Source organism: Rhinatrema bivittatum, chromosome 5, assembly GCF_901001135.1.
Source record: "Rhinatrema bivittatum chromosome 5, aRhiBiv1.1, whole genome shotgun sequence".
NCBI classification, from domain to species: domain Eukaryota; kingdom Metazoa; phylum Chordata; class Amphibia; order Gymnophiona; family Rhinatrematidae; genus Rhinatrema; species Rhinatrema bivittatum.
In genome coordinates this window covers 371,186,096-371,202,414 of record NC_042619.1, presented here as the reverse complement: position 1 = coordinate 371,202,414, position 16,319 = coordinate 371,186,096, and the positions used below count along the sequence as shown (strand labels likewise).

The 16,319-nt window shown below is 43.7% G+C and overlaps 1 protein-coding gene across 1 annotated transcript in view; it reads right to left on the bottom strand.

The window, feature by feature from the left end:
* Positions 1–16,319, bottom strand: part of EIF5B (eukaryotic translation initiation factor 5B) — a 346,296-nt gene that overhangs the window by 68,274 nt on the left and 261,703 nt on the right. The window contains exons 16-18 of the mRNA XM_029604785.1: positions 6,495–6,677; positions 6,012–6,173; positions 447–578 (exon numbers count right to left, since the gene is read on the bottom strand). Of these exons, the coding sequence (XP_029460645.1) occupies positions 447–578; positions 6,012–6,173; positions 6,495–6,677 (477 nt within the window). The remainder of the gene's footprint in view (positions 1–446; positions 579–6,011; positions 6,174–6,494; positions 6,678–16,319) is intronic.

Below are 16,319 nucleotides of genomic sequence, written 5' to 3'. Positions count from 1 at the left end.
CTGCTCGTTCAAGGCCCCCATCTACTTCCCTGCTTTCAAGAGTGCTTGGCAAGCCTTTTGCAACAAGTGGTGAAACTCGTCCAATTCCAGCAAGCCCCTCAAATGAATGTTAGAGCAGCAGGATCTGTTCTCAAAGTCTTCCAATTTATTGCTTAAATCCATGCTGGACTCCCGAAGATCAGATACCTCTTTTTGTAACTGCGTCACTGCCAAGGATTGCTCCTCCATATTTATTTTCACCTCCTCCACCCGCCGCCCGAACTCAAGCAGCTCGGTGCAAAACTCATTGACAGTCTCCCATATCTGATCTTTGAGGGACTTAATGCTGGCCTGAATATCGGCAAACCAAAGACGAAAATCTTCCTTATATTAGCAAGCTCATATATGCAATATGTGCAATACGGAACTATGCATTCGACAGTTTATTTCACACACAATCCTCTTACTTTCAGAACTGGAATTTCATCATCTCTGTGAGCCACCAACAGTGGTAAACCCGCCAGGGTTTTTTCCAAGTCTTTCCCGAGAATCTTTACACCCTGGGCAGCCACAACTTCTTTGTGTTTTTCATACTGATTCTGAAAGAGGATAACGTTAAACATGTTTATACAGAATTAATGCAAAACTTGCTTGGCAATATCATGTTCTGTCAGAGAGCTGAGAGTCAAGTTTCTTTAACAGTACATAACTGAGTAGCTGAGTAATGTTCCCTCTACTTTTTTCTGGGGTGTATCTTCCTGTAGTGTCAATAACCAAATAACTTTGCAAGTGTGCAGTCTGTAGGGAGTCTTCCACAAATTGTACGCTGTAATGCTGCCACCTATAATTGCCAACACACAAAACCCAAAGCTCTCTTTGTTTCTCATTTCACTTTTCACCATCTTTTTCATCTATTTACATCTTTCTTCCCATTCCTTTGTAACTTTGCTCATATTTTCAGTTCCCTCAAACCTATCCCTCCATGCCATCTCTCCCATTCTTTAATTTCTTTTCACCATTTTCAATTCTCTCCACCTCTTTCTCCTATCCCTTTATCTCTATCTCACTTCTCTTCCCAATGCTTCCTTTCTAATCCCTCCATATTCCTTAGTACAGGGGGTTATTCTGTACTGCCCCATGTGCATCTTACAGGGAACTCTATGCAAGAATAGATGAAGCTGATTGTATTCAAACAGATTCAACATGTTAATGTACATCTATTTAAAATGTTAGGAGAGCAAAATAATGCAGTATTTTAATAGGCAGGCTATTTGTGACTGACAAATTCAAACTTCAGACTTCCTGATTTTTCTTTGGGTATGTAACGTTAATTAAACCAATATGTGACTGCACCAAGTGAGCATGTAGTCTCCTGGAGATAAATTTCACAAATGACATGTTTATGTAACATACTATAAAGGTAGTAGATAGAGACCAAAATGGCCCAGCAAGACATTTAGGGTTGTAACTGCCATTCCATGAAGGTTATCCCCATGCCTTCACGAAAGCACAATACACTCATTTCGCTGCTGCTTTGAGCTAAACTGCTGCTCCATGCAGGTTACCCCAAGTGCTTTATTTTCATCTGCTTGCTATTAATGGATCCTCTGTTTATATCCTATGCCTTTTTGAATTTCATTACCATGCTTGTCTCTACCACTCCCCTCCAGGAGGGCATTCCAAGCATCCTTGACTCTTTCTGTGAAAAAAAATATTTCAAAATGTCGTTCCTGAGTCTTCCATCTAGGAGTTTCACATTACAACCCCTAGCTCTACAGCTTCCTTTCCATTTGAAAAGATTTGGTGCTTGTGCATTATCATCTTTCAGCTATTTAAAAGTATATCATATCTCCCTTCTCTCACCTCTTCTCTAGGGTATGCATATTTAGATTCTCCATGTCTCATCTGATCTCATGTGCTCTGGTGCAAACTCCAAACCATTTTGCCTGCCTTTCTTTGTACCACTTCTAGCCTGCCTCTATTCTTAAGATAAGGCCTCCAAAACTGAAGACAAGTATTCTAAGTGAGGTCTCACCAATGACATGCACAAGATCATTTATCACCTCCTTTTTTCTGTTGGTTATGGTTTTGTCCCTATGCAGCCTAGCAATCCTCTAGCTCAGGGGTCAGGAACCTTTTTGGCTGAGAGAGCCATAAACGCCACATATTTTAAAATGTAATTCCATGAGAGCCATACAATGGGGTAGATTTTAAGAGGCGCGCGAACAGCCTACTTTTGCTTGCGCATCAGACTCAAGCAAAAGTACGCTGGATTTTAGTAGATACGCGCGGAGCCGCGCGTATCCACTAAAATCCTGGATCGGCGCGCGCAAGGCTATCGATTTTGTATAGCCTGCGCGCGCCGAGCCGCGCTGCCTCCCCCCGTTCCCTCCAAGGCCGCTCCGAAATCGGAGCGGCCTCGGAGGGAACTTTCCTTTGCCCTCCCCTCACCTTACCCTCCCTTCCCCTACCTAACCCACCCACCCGGCCCTGTCTACACCCCCCCCTTACCTTTGTCGGGGGATTTACGCCTCCCGGAGGGAAACGTAAATCCCCGCGCGCCAGCAGGCCTGCTGCGCGCCGGGCCGCGACCTGGGGGCGGGTACGGAGGGCGCGGCCACGCCCCCGGGCCGTAGCCACGCCCCGTACCCGCCCCCAAAACGCTGCCGACACGCCCCCGGAACGCCGCGACGACCGGGCCCGCCCCCCGACACGCCCCCGACACGCCCCCCTCCGAGAACCCCGGGACTTACGCGAGTCCCGGGGCTCTGCGCGCGCCGGGAGGCCTATGTAAAATAGGCTTCCCGGCGCGCAGGGCCCTGCTCGCCTAAATCCGCCCGGTTTTGGGCGGATTTAGGCGAGCAGGGCTCTGAAAATCTACCCCAATATGTTTAAAACTAAATACAAGTAAATGTGTGCATTTTATGTAAGATCACACTTTTAAGTACAATAAGTCTCTGAAAATATTACACCAGGCCTTAAGACACCAATACATCTCCTATTAGGAAAACGGACCAAGTCAGGCTGCTATAGAGTCCTACACAGAAACTACACGCCAGCAGAAAACCTCACCTGAATCACGTGCTGTCCCTCACCTAACATAGAATAAAGAGACCAAAACGCATAACAAGAAGCATGCAGACAAAAACTGAATTGGAAACTGCAACAAGCCAGAGTCTCTGTATGCAGTATAATAAAGGAAAAAAGAAACATCACCCATTCTTATAAAACAAATCAAGAAATATAAAATCATCAGCAGTAAAACTGTACTAACAAAAAGAACATATTTCGAAACAGCTGATGAGTGGAATATCCAATAATTAAAAACTCATATAAAACATTTCCAGATACCAACAAAATATTTCAAAATAGCAGACACAAAGATCCAGTAATGAAAAATAATAAGGATACAAAACTTTTTTTGCTCTGCATACCTGGGAACGTTTGATATCCAGGTGTCCTGAGATTGTTCTGAATTAGCAGGAGGCGGGGTGGTTTGCTTGGAACTTTCTCCTCTCTCAGTCACATACCAGCGCTCTCTCTCACACTGGCTCTCAATGACACACCTATACACACATGCTCTCAGTACTCACATATACACATGTTTTTTTCTCTCTCATATAGGCTCTTAATTACACATTTACACACATGCTGTCTATCTTTTCACGCTTACACTCACACACACAGGCTTTCAATCACATAAATACATGCTGTCTTTTTCTCTCACACACAGACTCTCATTCACATGCTTACAAACATGTCCTCTCTTTCTCTCATTTACACACAGGCTCTCAATCACATACTCACATGCTCCCTCACCTAAATCAGCTTTCAATCACACACAGACACACATGCTCTCTCTCTTACTTATAGACACAGGCTCTTAATCATACATACACATGATTTCTCTCACACACAAAGGATCTCAATCATACACACATACTCTTTCACACAAACAGGTTTTCAATCACAAACTTACACATACAGGTTCCCAATTGTAAACTTACATTCATGCTCTCTCTCTCACAGGCAGGCTCTCAATCACAGACATACTCTCTTTCACATACACGCAATCTCTCACTCACACACACAGGATCTCAAACACACATGCTTGCTCGCTCATTCACTCTCTCTCTCCCCCACCCCGGGAACTCGCGGCAGCAGCAGCCTCCTCCCAAAGCTAACCTCTTTCATTTTCAGCCTTCGCGGAGGCGAAGCCGGAGTCCCATCGGCCGCGGTTGAAACTCTTCATTTTCCTCCGAGCCGCGCTGCAGTCTTCTTCCCGTCGGACACTAGCGTGGCCTCTTCTTCCCGCGCAGGCACCCGATGCTCTCCACTTCCTCTTCCGCGCAGGCACCCGGCAGGCACCCGATGACTCCCGCGCAGGCACCCGATGACTCCAGCGCAGGCACCCGGCTGACACCCGATGACTCCCGCGCAGGCACCCGATGACACCCGCGCTGGCACCCGATGACACCCGCGCTGGCACCCGGCTGACACCCGCGCTGGCACCCGGCTGACACCCGATGACTCCCGCGCAGGCACCCGATGACTCCCGCGCAGGCACCCGGATGACTCCAGTCAGCGGCACCGGCGTGCTCTCTTCTCCTCCCCCCCGCGGCCCGGAAGAGGAAGTGGTGAGCATCGGGTGCCGGCGCGGAAGAAGAGACCACGCTAGTGTGGTCTCTTCTTCCCGCGCAGGCACCCGATGCTCTCCACTTCCTCTTCCGGGCCGCGGGGGGGGGAGAAGAGAGCACGCCGGTGCCGCTGACTCCAGCTGTCCTGCCGCGTTCCGCCCGGGCTGACAGCATTTTAAGCCCGGGCGGCGGAGGACCGGGGAGCAGCTGGGTCAGCGGGGAACCGCGAAGTGTGGCGACACTTGTCTGCGAGCCAGATGCAGCCCTCAAAAGAGCCATATCTGGCTCGCGAGCCATGAGTTCCCGACCCCTGCTCTAGCTCTATCCACCAGTTTGTCACGCTGTTCTTCTAGCTTGAGATCATAAACCATCATCGTGAAGTTTCTCTCCTGATCGATCCATAACAGCCCCTCACCCCTATCGCGTATAGATCCTTTGGATTTCTGCTCCCTAAAAGCATGACTTTGCACTTTATTGTATTAAAACAATTGCCAAGCAATGACTACTCCTCAAGCTTTTTTAGATCTCATTTTAGCTACTACCTGAGGTGGAGATCTCTCTGTCATCCACAAAAGACAACCTCTTCTTTCCAAGCCTTCTGCAATATTGTTTACAAAGATATCAAACAGCACTGGCCCCAGGATTCATCCTTGATGCACTCCACTAATCACCCTTCTCTCCTCAGAGTAAATTCCATCTATTACTACCCTCTGTTATCTATCACTCAACCAATTTCTAAACCAGTTCACTTTTAGGACCACCCTCCGGCTGCTCAATTTATTCACAAGTCTCTTATGTGGGACAGTATCAAAAGCTTGGCTGAAATCCAAGTAAAGCACATCCAGTGCACACCCTTGATCTAATTGTCTAGTCTACCAATTGATCAGATTTGTTTGACACAATCTGCCTTTGGCAAAACCATGCTACCTCGGATCTTTCAAGCCACTGGATTCTAAATAATTCATTATCCCTTTGTTCAATAGAATCTCCATTAATTTTGCCCACCACTGAAGTAAGGCTTACCAACCTGTAGCTTCCAACCTCCTCCCTGTTACCATTTTTGTGAAGAGGCACCATAGTTGCGCTTCTCCACAAAAGTAGTAACAGAGAGGAGGTGAGAAAGTACAGGCCAGCTAGCCTTATCTCGGTAGTGGGAAAATATATGGAGATTATTGAAGCAAGGACAGTGAATTAGTTACAAATCTAGTCAGCTTCTAGTTGACATAACCTATCCCTACTAAACCCTAGTAATATTCATAATGTGTGCCATGGATGAATAAAGAAACAGGAGAATTAACTGTTCAAAAGTATAATAGTGGTACTACTTTAAGAATGCACATTTCTTGTTTCCAAAGTATAAACTGTCACACGCCTTTCGAAAACCCAGGTATATACCTTTACTCTCAATTCTTTCATAGGTGGAGGTAAAAGTAGACCTCTGATCTGTGTAACTATAGGTCCTTCCACTCCTGGGACAATAATTGTATCTCCTTCCCTTAGACGTCCATTGATCAAGATGACATCAATGGTGGTTCCCATGCCTGGAAGTGCTTTAACCTGAAAATTAAACATAACTTAAAATGCACTCATTACACCACTTTGGTTTCTCCACTTACCAAATTCTGTATAAACACAATCTTGGCAAAATAAATACTTAAAATGTTAACACATTTAAGGATGTAAATGTGCTTTGATTTTAGCTATATTTAAAATGTGACTGTATATGGTGTGAAGTTTTGTGTTCGTGTTTAAGTTATACGCTGTTGCCTTATTTCCCCTGTGCTGTGAATTTTTTATGTTATCCACCCAGAGCTGTAGATTGAGTGGGATATAAATTTTAAAAATCCATAAATAAAATGTAAAATGTATTTATTTTACCTCCATAACCTGAGCTCTCAACTCTTCAGAATGTGCCAGTCTCTTGTTCAACATAGTCTGAGTTAACTCAACAAGAAGGGCTATCAGACTCCCCATTCCATCTCCGCTGTGAGCAGAGGTGGGCACCAGAGAAACAAAAGTACGTGGGTCTTTATTCTCATGAAACAAAGCAGCATTCAGACCCTGGAACAAGAACAAAATCATGTGTGTAGCATGGATACAAATTTCCTGATATTGTTGGACTAAAAGAAAAGAATAAGAGAGTTTAATGATTTGTCTTTGCAACATTAAATTACTACAGAATTAACTATGATGTGTTAGCATTTAAGGATGTAAATATTTAAAAAGTGAACTGTTTAGATCACTTTAAATTGGTTACCAGTTAAAGGATAAAGCTGAACACAGTTGCATCAAGCACCGACATGCCCACGTTCCCCAGGCTGGTCAATACTAGCCCAATCTGACCCAACATGGGGAGAGGCCTAGGAGCCATGCAGTCAGCCAGGAGGAAGTGCTGAAGTGAGCTACGGCAGGACTCACTCCCTCTGCTGTGACCTAACAGCTAATAATAAATGGTTAAGAGGTTTCAAACAATGTTTGCATCTACTTAAGGGGTTGCATACCTAGATCTGCCTTCTAATCCAGGTTCCTAATTTCACCAGGTACTTAAATTTAAGTGCCTGAAAAATGGGTGGGGAGGGTGGGAAAGACAACACTGATTATCAGTGCTGAGCACCTAATCTAGACAGCCAAATCAAAGCACAGGGATAGCTAGCCCACATTTAGATGCTATCTCTGCCTAGAGCAAATGATCAGCCATGTATGTGGCGATCCCTTCCCTACTGAGTCCCAACCCTCCCTACTCAGTCCTGATACCTTATACAACCTGTTGCTATACAATTATTCAGCATAGTAATCAGCAGTGCCAGCAGGAAAGAGTTCCCCTCCTGTGGTACTGTTAGGTGAAATTTCAGCAGTGGCAGGAGGCCATGGATCTTAGGGGTGTGGGGTTAAGATAGGAGTCTGGGAGGGATCGCAGTACTGGATGGAAATGAAGGTTAAGATACTGGGGGGGCTGGGGAGAGAAGAGGAACACAGTGCTGCATATAGGGATTAAAATACTGGGATCAGGAAGGACGGAATGACTGCATGGGGAACAGGGGAGGTTGAATTTAAGTTAGGTAGCCATTTTTAACAAAAACTGGGTAGACTAAACCTAAGCAGCCATAAGGTGAATTTTCAGCTGAAAATCTAGGTGCCTCAGTTTAGCTGAAAATCACCCAATATGTTCAATGTATTTGACTTAGGAAACCTATTTTCCTGCATACTCTGTTTTTAATGTAAACCGGTATGGATTTGTATCTAATACAAGAATGGCGGTATATAAAAATTCTAAATAAATAAATAAATAAATCTAAGTGAAAATCAGCCAGTAATGGACTAACTAATAACTTTATGTACCAGTTAATCATTTAATAGTTTACAGCGCTGACAGCATTCTCCCGTAGCAACTTTAAAAGAGACATACTCTGACAACAAACTATACTGTATAAAGAATAAATGTAAAAAGAAAAGGTCAAGACCACCTCAGAGAAGGACCGCCGCTAGTTAACAAGAAACTGGAGGGGAGTGGAATGGATGAAACTCCATTTACGGAAGAGAATGTATGGGAAGAGCTAGGAAAACTGAAAGTGGACAAAGCCATGGGGCTTGATGAGGTTCATCCCAGGATACTGAAAGAGCTCAGAGATGTGCTGGCGGCTCCGCTGACTGACCTGTTCAATAGATCCCTGGAAATGGGAGTGGTGCCGAGTGACTGGAGAAGAGCGACGGTGGTCCTGCTTCACAAGAGTGGGAGCAGAGAGGAGGCTGGAAACTACAGGCTGGTTAGCCTCACCTCGGTGGTGGGAAAAGTATTGGAGTCGCAGCTGAAGGAAAGAATAGTTCACTATCTACAAGCAGCAGAATTGCTGGACCAGAGGCAGCAAGGTTTCACCAAAGGAAGGTCCTGTCAGACGAATCTGATAGACGTTTTTGATTGGGTGACTAAGGAATTGGATCAAGGAAGAGCACTCGATGTCATCTACTTAGATTTTAGCAAAGCTTTTGATACGGTCCCGCACAGGAGGCAAGTGAATAAAACGAGAAGCCTGGGAGTGAGTGCCAAGGTGGTGGCCTGGACAGCAAACTGGTTGAAGGACAGAAGATAATGTGTGATGGTAAATGGAACTTACTCGGAAGAGAGAGTGGTGATGAGCAGAGTGCCGCAAGAATCGGTCCTGTTCAATATCTTCGTAAGCGACATCGCAGACGGGATAGAAGGTAAGGTTTGTCTATTTGCGGATGACACTAAGATCTGCAACAGAGTGGGCATGCCGGAAGGAGTGGAAAGAATGAGACGGGATTTAAGGAAGCTGGAAGACTGGTCGAAGATATGGCAGCTGAGATTCAATGCCAAGAAGTGCAGAGTCATGCATATGGGGTGTGGAAATCCGAAAGAAATGTATTCGATGAGGGGTGAAGGGCTGATGTGCATGGAGCAGGAGAGAGACCTTGGGGTGATGGTGTCTAATGATCTGAAGTTGGCAAAACAATGTGACAAGGCGATAGCTAAAGCCATAAGAATGCTGGGCTGCATAGAGAGAGGAATATCGAGTAAGAAAAGGGACGTGATTATCCCCTTGTACAGGTCCTTGGTGAGGCCTCACCTGGAGTACTGTGCTCAGTTCTGGAGACCGTATCTCCGAAGGAACAGAGATAGGATGGAGGCGGTCTAGAGAAGGGCGACCAAAAAGGTGTATGGTCTTCATCGAATGCCTTATGAGGAGAGATTGAAGAATCTAAATATGTATACCCTGGAGGAAAGGAGGAGCAGGGGTGATATGATACAGACCTTCAGATACTTGAAAGGTTTTAATGATCCAAAATCAACGACAAACCTTTTCCGTTGCAAAACAATCAGCAGAACCAGGTGTCACGATTTAAAACTCCAGGGAGGAAGACTCAGAAACAATGTCAGGAAGTATTTCTTCACGGAGAGGGTGGTGGATGCCTGGAATGCCCTTCCAGAGGAAGTGGTGAAGACTAAAACTGTGAAGGATTTCAAAGGGGTGTGGGATAAACACTGTGGATCCATAAAGTCTTGAGGATGTGAATGAAGAGAAGAGGCATGGGGGTGGCTTGCGGGAATGAAGGCTACTCCCTGGTGATTAATACCCTTATTCAATAAACATTCACACGATTAATGCGACTTCAACATTGCTCTATGCTTCAACGGCAAGAGGAAATGTGGGACAAAGGATTTGCATTCACAAATAAATGAGGGAGTACCTTGCTTGTTGTGGCAGTTACTACCCCAAACCATTTAAGCCTGATACTTCACTTTGAATAAATATACAGCGCAGCTCACTGCTTCAACGGCAGGGGGAATGAAGATAAGAGGATTTACATTCAGACAACTACCAACAATGGACTGAATTGCATAGTCTGGGTAAACAAATAAACGTGGGAGTAGCTTGCTTATTGCAGCGGTTACTACCCCTAACCAATTAGGCTTGATACTTCACTTTTATGCAGCTCCAGCACTGTTCTCTACATTAATAGCAGGAGTGGAAAGAAATTAGAACCAAAAAGTTACCAATAAGGGCCCTGACCTCAGCGGTCAGAGTAACAGATAAGTATGAGAAAAATAACTGTGAAAGCTTGCTGGGCAGACTGGATGGGCCGTTTGTTCTTCTTCTGCAGTCATTTCTATGTTTCTATATATGTCAAACTGTATTAAGTATAGTAAAGAACAATGCTCCCTTCATCACATCAATGCAAAATGAGTTCTAAAATGTTGCTGCCTGAATAAACAAGCAAAGCAAGTTTGCTTACCGTAAACAGGGTTCTCCATAAACAGCAGGATGAATTAGACAGCAGTGGGTGTCATCCAATGGTGTTGAAAGTACCCAGTAAAATTTAAGTGCTGAGCACGCATGGGAATTTCCGCACCTGGAGGCGGCAGGTATAAAGCATAGCTAACGCATCCTGCTGTCTACGGAGAACCCCGTTTAAGATAAGCAAGTTCACTTTCTCCATCGAAAGCAGGGCTGAATTAGACATGACACATAGGGAGTCCGAAGCAGAGGATTGCATTTACTGAAAAAGCAACCCAGAACCACCACCCCACACCCATGTAGAGAGTGGACTACTGGTTGAAAAGGCTGCACAAAACCACGTGATAAAAACTACTATCGCTTTTGGAGATATTATCTAGACAGCAGTGGGACATGGAGGTGTGAACAGACAACCAAGTGGCAGCTTTGCAAATGTTTTCAACTGAGACGGCTCTTAGATGAAGCATGGAAGTGGCTGTGGCTCTCAACTGATGAGCCTTAATAGAATCTGAGATCTGAAGGACAGCCAGAAAGCAGCAATGTGTGAAACACTCTGCTTGTCATTTGGGCAACAGATACACCCAGTCTGTTAGGATCATAGGAGACGAAAAGTTGATAAGCCTGACAATGTGGTTATGTTCTCTTCAGATAAAGCCCTTTTACACGCTAATGAATGGAAAGCCTTCTCCCCTTTCTGTGCATAAAATCTTGGGAAAAATGTTGGGAAAACAATGGCTTGACAAATGAAACGAAGAAACCACTTTTGGTAAAAACTTAGGATGAGTGCGGAAGATCACTCTGTTGTGGAAAAATTATAGGTAAGGAGAGTAATGAACCAATGCTTGTATCTCACTAACTCTTCTAGTAGAAGTGATGGCAACTAGAAATAACACTTTCCAGGTAAGAAAATTTAAGGAAGCTGACTCTAATGGCTTGTATGGAGACTTTATCAATTATGCCAAGACAACACTAAGGTCCTATGGCCCCAGTGGCTTTGCAACTGGAGATCTCATATGCTACAAACCATTCATGAGCTTTGAAATCGGAGGATAGATGGAGATTGGCTCTCCATCAACTGGAGAGTGATAAGTGGCAATGGTGCAGAGATGCACATTGACCGACAATATACTGAGAACCTGCCTGACACCAAAATGAAAAACGCTTCCATTTAAAACTATACACTCTTCTAGAAGATTGCTTCCTGGCCAAAATCACAATGTCCTTAGTGATAATGAGGAGACTATTAAGCATTCAACATCCATGCTAGGTTGGATCCATAGCTAACCCTGAACAGACAGATCTCAGCAGTGGCAAAGAGGGCATTTTGGGGTTTAAAATTGGAGAGGCAGTTGAAACCTTTTTGGATATGGATGTTTTGAAGAAAATAGTTATGATTAGTTATTTCTCAGTTTGACTACTGCAATGCAATATCACTTGGGGCTGCTGGATAAAGCTATTTATAAATTACAGATCATACAAAATGTTGCTGCTCAATTAACTGACAGCCCTCAATGAATATCTGCAACACCTTTGTTATTACAGCTACACTGGCTTCCTGTTTCTTTATGATGCTAGTTTAAAATGTCTGGTTTTAGTGTTTAAAAGCCCAAGAGGTAACTACCCCCCCCCCCAGGTATTTGAGAAGTAGAATAGGCTGGTATGAGAGTAGGTGGGCTGTTAAGTCTAATCAGAAATCCATGTTACAGTTTCCAGCATAAAAGCTTCACTACGTGCACCTTCAAAATAGAGCCTTTTCTGCTGCATTACCTTGTTTATAGAATTATCTTCCTTTTTTGCTATGAGGTCAATCTTTTGAGGTTCAGAAAAGGGTTCAAAAATGGTTAAATGCCCCATAAAAGTGATTGAGAATGAAGTTGTGGAGTGGGGTAAAATGTATTCAGTCCCGGGTATGGATGTGTTTTAATGTTGTAATGTCTGTTTTATTAGTCTTGTTGTATGATATTCATGTTCTTATTGTATATTTGTTTTGATTTTTATCATATTATATAGAAGAACATAATTTGCTATACTGGGTCCAACCAAGAGTCCATCAAGTCCAGAATCCTGTTTCCCAAACTGGCCAATCCAGGTGACAAGATTCCAAACAGTAAATAGATCCCATGCTGCTACTGTACAATGATAAGCAGTGGCTATTTCTTAAGTCTGCTTGGTTAACAGCTTATTGACTTCTTCTCCAGGAACTTGTCCAAACCTTTTTTTTAAACCCAGCTTTCTAATCTGCCTTAACTACATCCTTCAGCAATGAATTCCAGAGCTTAACTGTGCGTGAATAAAATAATTTTCTCCAATTTGTTTTGAATGCACTACTTACTAACTTCATGAAGAGCCTCCTAGTCTTTGTATTTTTTGAAAAAGTAAATAACCAATTTACATTTACCCATTCTATTCCACTCATGATTTTATAGACCTCTAGCATACCCCCCCCCCCCCGCCTCCCCACCCCCCGCCCCCCAGCCATCTCTTCTCCAATCTGAACAGATCTAAACTCTTTAGCCTTTCCAGCCCTTTTATTATTTTGGTTGCCTTTCTCTGTACCTTTTCCAGTGCAAAATATCTTTTTTGAGATGTGGCAACCAGAATGGCACACAATACTCTAGGTGCAGATTCACCATGGAGCGATACAGAGATATTATGACATTCGCCATTTTATTGTCCATTGCTTTCCTAAAAATTCCTAACATTGTTTGCTTTTTTGACCACCACTGCACACTGAACCAAAGACCTCAAAGTATTGTCCACTATGATATCCAGGTGGTCCTTTTCCTGAGCAGTAACTCCTAATATGGAACCTAAAATTGTGTAACTACAGTGTGGGTTACTTTTCCTTATGTGCATCACTTTGAACTTGTCCACATTAAATTGTATCTGCCATTTAAATGCCCAGTTATCCAGTCGCAAAATCCTTCTGTAATTTTTCACAATCCGCTTGAACAACTCAAAATAAATTTGTATAGTCTGCAAAGTTGATCACTTTACTTGTCATTCCTCTTTCTAGATCATTTATAAATATATTACAAAGTACCAGTCCCAGTACAGATCCCTGAGGCACTCCACTGTTTACCCTTCTTCACTGAGAAAACAACCATTTAGTCCAATGTTATGCCTGTTCATTACTTTGGGTGATTGTATCTAGAAAGCGATTCAGAAATTTAATAAAATGAAATGAAAAGTTTTCCAATCCTCTGCTGAAGGCACACCTAGCCAGCTGAGATTGTAGGATTGCCACAATGAAAATACATGATATAGATTTGCATACTGTGGGTCTCCAATGTATGAGAATCTCTCTCATGCATATCCTAAAAATCTGACTGGTTAGGTGAGCCACAATTGCAAAGGGAAATGAACGCCGGTACGCCATCATGTTTGCAAGTTGAAATATTGAGCGGGAGAGATAAACGAGCCTTTAAAAAAGGATTTTCAATATCTGAAACATGGTCCCGTGTCGGGCAGAGCGGCAGAGTTTATCGGGCCATTTTATTTGAACAATGTGGCTTTCAATTATTAAGCTAAGTAACATCATTGATATGATTCAGCATAGTAAATTTATTTAAAGAGCACAACACGAGAAAAATAGTATACCAACATTGACCAATGATGAAACAGAAGGTGGAGTATTAAAGTGTAACTAAGCTATACGAGGACACCTATTATGAAGGTCAATAAAGCCTAGTATATATATTTATTTTATAGGTTCTTGGTAAAAGAAAAATTAATTTGGACACTATTGGTATTCTTTGTGATTGAGGGTCACTGTTTACCAACGGTACAACACAAAATTAGTAACAGTTTAAGGACTGTGGTTCTAGTATAGGTTAGATGAGCCTCTAGAAGAGTATTGGGAAACACTAATCCATGCCATCAAGTTGAAAGTTGGAAGGCTCAGATGCCATAGTCGACCCTCCTCTTGAGTTAGCAGAGCCAGATAGGCTCTCAGGGGGATTGAGGAGAACCACACCTGTCTTGGCCGAGCTAGAGCAATGAGGATAAGATGTGCTGTCTTTACTAGCAAGAGAATTGGAGGAAAGGCATGCAGCAGGTAAGCATATTTGAACAGAAAAGCATCTGCAGCGGATCTGAAACTTCTCTGAAAAATGGAGCAAAATATATCAATTTTCCTGTTATTTTCTGATGAGCGACCCCAGAGATTGAATAATCTGTCTGCCACACCTTGTTCTAGGGACTGCTTTGGATACAAAAAAACTCTTTGGATACAAAAAAACTCTGCTAAGGTGAACCGCTGCTGCGTTGGAAATCCTTGGAAAGCAAATTGCTTGGAGGAAAGCTCCGTGACTGAGAGCCCACTCCCAAATTCTCATAGATTCCTAACAGAGTCCAAGACCCTGTACCCACGTACACTGCCACTTGGTTGTCAGTTTGGATCAGAATTCTCTTTCTATAAAGAGAAAACTCTTAACACATCTTGTATGGCTCGCAGCTCCAAAAATGTGTATCTGGAACAGGCATTCCACTGCCAAATAAATCCCTTGAATTCAGAAGGAGTCTAGGTATGCACCCTACCATGATAGACAGATCCATCACCAGCATTAACTGATGAGATGAAGACGGGCACCTATCTCTAAGATCTATGGACACAGACATCAAAGGAGGGATGATTTCCTCTCCATGGCTACTCATACGGGATGCAACAAGGACTGATGTAGCTGATCCCACCAAGAACTGAGGTTCTATTGAAGAAATCTTATAATGAGGCGCGTAATGAGGACCACATACACCACTGCCACTATGTGTTTGAGGATGACCAGGACTGCTTGGGATAGTACTTGGATCTTGCTTCAGCAAGTTCTGGATCAGAGTTTGACAAATGGAAGGAATTCTCTCCTTCAATGAGACCATCTACATCTTTATGAATATGATTCTCTGGATAAGGATGAGGTTCAACTTAGGAAAGTTGACTATGAACCCTAGTGAATTAAAAAACTGAATAGTCTTCTGCAGGTAGTCCAAAACCACTGCTTCAGAAGACCCTGTCACCAGCCAGTCATCCAGGTAAGGAAAAAGACAAATCCCCCAACACTGAAGGTGATCCACTGCTACTACTAGGCCTTTCATGAAGACTCTTGAAGCTCTCAAGAGCCCAAAGAGGAGAACTTTGTATTGGTAGTGAGAAGAATCCACAATGAATCAGAGATACTGTAAATGAGAAGGCTGGATAGTTAGGTATGGATATACATCTTTCAGATCCTGGGCACACATCAGTCCCCCGCTTGAATAAAGGGTAGGATGGGTGAGGTACATTCCTATGAATCGCCAATTTCTTATTCTCCTATGGCATCCCTCACCAAACTCGAGTTCCCATTGTTCCCTATAGACCCAACTAGCCCCAATTCCTGAGTCCTCTCTTCTCCTTCAATCCTCGTGCATCCATTATCCTCAAAACTCCATTTTTCCCTTCCTTCCTACTCTCTGAGACCCCATGAGCAGAGCAGCCCCCTTTTAGGTAAGCGCATTGCCTGTGGCTGGCTGAGCTGCTGTCTATGATACTGAGCAGTCACCCTCTCAGCTCAGTCACCAGAAGCGGGGAAAGACCATGGAAGAAACATGGGAAGAGGCTCTATATTTGGGTCCTCTCCCTCCCTTCCCTACAGCTCCTTCCCAATCCTCTTCCTCCTCTCCCCTTAGCTGCTATATTTCCCATGGCCCCTTTTCCCTCCTAATCTTTCCATGACATCTTTTCCCCCCCTCCCATACCTCATATGACCCTCTCTAGTGCTCCTTCATGTTCCCAAATGCTCCTGTCCTCCCCTTACTTCTGATTCCTCACTCTACAAATCCCTTCCTGACTTCTCTCTTCCCTACTCCCCTAATAGCTTATTTTCCTTGCAAAATCAGCCCCTTCCCAGCTTCTAACTGCTGTCCAGATTTTGTGTTTCTTCCAAGGCAGGTCCATTTGGCAGCTGTAGCAACA